We start from the raw sequence: 2,952 nt of genomic DNA on the forward strand, positions 1-2,952 counted from the left end.
CTTTGTTCTACTCTCTTTAGGTAGTGGCATTATATGTTCAGGAGTGGTTTGGAAAGACGAAGGCCGATCAACCATCCAAGAACAACCAGGTCGTGGAGAACATTGGTTATTGTTGTTCTGTTGATGTGTTGATGAAGGTATCTTGCTACCTCTGAATGTATCGGCTACAACTGATACAATATTGGAACCAGTAGAGGCTTCTAGGATTAAATGTCTAGGCGAAGTGTTGTCGCCAGTCTCACATTCTAGAATTTCTTGTCTGGTTGGTGTAGTGTCATTTTGCAAATTGGCCTCATCATCTAAAGGCGCGTGAGCAGGTTCAGGATTATCTGTAGTATCGGCGGGTGCAAAGTCTGCATCAGTAAATATGTATGGATTTATTGGCCAAATACCTGCGGCTCTAAATGCATTAATAGCATTGTTCCGGCAGTTACGAAAGCGTTTCCAAATAAAGCAGCGACTTGAAATTGAGTCAACACACGTCCTGGATGACATCTCAGCCAATTCTTAACTACGTTGGCATAATAAGTGCTGATAGGCTTCATAAAACCAACATCTAATGGCTGGAGTCGGTGTGTGCAGTGAGGTGGAAAGAACAATAAAATAACACCATGTTGGCGCGCCAAATCTATGACCTCTAAAGATTTGCTGTCCTGCATTTGTCTGAGGCGCCACCTGTTTGACCATTTTTGAAACTAGATAATTTATAAACTAAATTCGCCTAGAAGCTAATACCCCGTGGTCTAAGAGTCTGTGCCGGAGCACACGGAGTTATCTTGTTTTTGATTTGGTAGTTTGGTAGGGTTGGAGAATGACTACGCTGATAGGTTTTTGTTTATAATTACCAAAACATATTTACAAACTGTACTAGTCAAAGACTGACGTGATAATAAGAGCAGACAAAAAGGGGGAGGGCGGCCGTGTTCATCTCCGTGGTGTCGCAAAACCACACCCTTCTTCTCGTGGTGGCCTTCCTCCATTATCCATCGCCGACTTCATCTTATACCTACGAATGACTATCTGGCAACGCCGGCTGTTACTGTCATTTATATTAATAAGTTTCTGAAAAGTGTCAAATTGACATGGCTTCAGCAGAAGGTACAAAGAAAAAAGGCAATCAAGCTAACCAAGAACAAATGCGGTTATTAACCGAATATTTAAAAAAAAATCCGCAGCTTTTAAGTGGAAAACCTACTCAAAATTTCACTAGAAAAACCTATGAGGAACAATGGAAAACTATCTCCGAAATTTTAAATAGTGTGTCCGGGGGCGCAAAAAAAGATGATTGGAAATCTTGGCGAAAAGTATGTACTCCTATATTATACCATATGAGCAAAAATATTTTAGATAAGGGGAGGCTGTGCGCAAGCTTTTGTTCTGAAAGCGTCTGTCGTGTTATCTATTGACACAACTAAAAGATTTAAATGGAAAAGTTTACGCGCCTTGTAAACGGTCAGTAGTTGCATGGTTGCAAATGAAAAGTCCCTGTCGTACCAAAAGTGACAAAAAAAGTTAACCTCAAAAAATCGTTGATTCAATTGTGATTTCATTTATTTTATTTGAATTAATAACAAGAAACATTACAATAACTGTTGAAAATGGCCACCATTTTCTTGCAAACATAAATTAACTCGCCGCTTCATGTTTTCAAATGCATTCTGAAGCATCAGCGGTGTAATGAGTGCACATTCTTCCGCAATGCGGTTTCTTAATTCAGGTAATGTTTGTATGGGATTTCTAAAAACTCTGTTCTTCAAGTGGGGAAAAACAAAAAAATCCAAAATAGTGAGATCTGGAGATCTTGGTGGGTATTCGGGGATGCAACGTAAGCTAATGAGCCGATCGTCGTAAAACTCTCGCAAATAATTAAGTGTTGCAGGGGTTGTGTGGGCTGTAGCACCGTCTTGCTGGTAGAAGCCTTCTTGCAACTCGTCATCGTGGACTTGATTAACAAACGCATTGAAAATCTCTTCCCGATACCTTTGCGCGGTCACCGTTTGTTCAAAAAATATGGGGCCTATTAGCCACCTACGTGAAACTCCAATCCATATTCCAATTTTTAAAGGATGCAGAGGGGTTTCTCGGAAAGTGTGTGGATTGTCTGAACTCCACATGCGCAGAGTTTGAGAGTTGATGTACCCTGACAGGTGAAACCAGGCCTCGTCCGTAAAAAACGTCAAGTCCAAAAGGTCGTTGTGATTTGCCATGTGTTCATTAAACCATTGACAGTATAAAACACGGCTATTAAAATCTGCAGGCAATATTTCATGGTAAGACTGCATCTTATATGGAAATAGTCCAAGGTCTTTTTTAACAATTGTTCTGCAGGTTCCATATGATAAACCGACTTCCTGGGACACTCTTCGTAATGAAATTGTTGGTCTATCGTTCATGCGTGCTTGGACATTTTCGATGTTTTCGGCCGTCCGTTTTGTTGGTCGACCAGAACCTTCTCTACGATGTACGCTTCCTGTTTCTTCAAACATCCAAATAATCAGCATCCAAAAATGCAACGCCGGGAAACTGCTCTCTAAATTCATCCATAGATGCTCTTGTGTTGTAAATCCAATCCCCATTTACGCGAACACCAGTGCGAAAGTAGGATTTAATTGCAAAGATCTTTTGTTCTTGAGTGAATCCCATGTTTAACAGTTAATCACAACAATCACACAAATTAATTTTAAAATGTCAAATTTTGACAGACTATTTTATAAAAAGCATACGAATTAATCAACGACAAATTCATTTGTTTTCCATGGCCTCCCCTTATCTAAAATATTTTTGCTCATATGGTATTTCTCATCTATAACACGTTTTATTACATATAAGACATGGCAAGGCAAGGACAGCAGAGCAAAACTAAAAATACTGAAGAAAAAGAAACATGCATGTGGTACTGGTGGTGGAAAACCACTTGACGAGCCATTAAGTGAAGCCGAGAGTGCGGTATTA

The 2,952-nt window shown here is 39.8% G+C and overlaps 1 protein-coding gene across 1 annotated transcript; it reads right to left on the reverse strand.

Annotated features, from left to right (window-relative positions):
* Positions 1 to 1,453: 1,453 nt before the first annotated feature.
* On the reverse strand, positions 1,454 to 2,393 carry LOC148169374 (histone-lysine N-methyltransferase SETMAR-like). The gene is made up of 2 exons (XM_088044180.1): positions 1,585 to 2,393; positions 1,454 to 1,517 (listed from the first exon to the last, which is right to left on the reverse strand). The coding sequence occupies exons 1-2, from the start codon at positions 2,391 to 2,393 to the stop codon at positions 1,454 to 1,456; spliced, it is 873 nt and encodes a 290-aa protein (XP_087900306.1).
* Positions 2,394 to 2,952: the final 559 nt, after the last annotated feature.

This window comes from Gnatocerus cornutus, chromosome 8 (genome assembly GCF_029298725.1).
Source record: "Gnatocerus cornutus isolate USDA-ARS CGAHR chromosome 8, icGnaCorn1.1, whole genome shotgun sequence".
NCBI lineage: Eukaryota > Metazoa > Arthropoda > Insecta > Coleoptera > Tenebrionidae > Gnatocerus > Gnatocerus cornutus.

Coding starts and splice junctions, on each gene's coding strand:
- LOC148169374 (XM_088044180.1), bottom strand. CDS start 2,393: ATGAACGATAGACCAACAATTTCATTACGAAGAGTGTCCCAGGAAGTC. Junction 1,518..1,584: donor GGCCATTTTCAACAGTTATT/GTAATGTTTCTT, acceptor CGATTTTTTGAG/GTTAACTTTTTTTGTCACTT.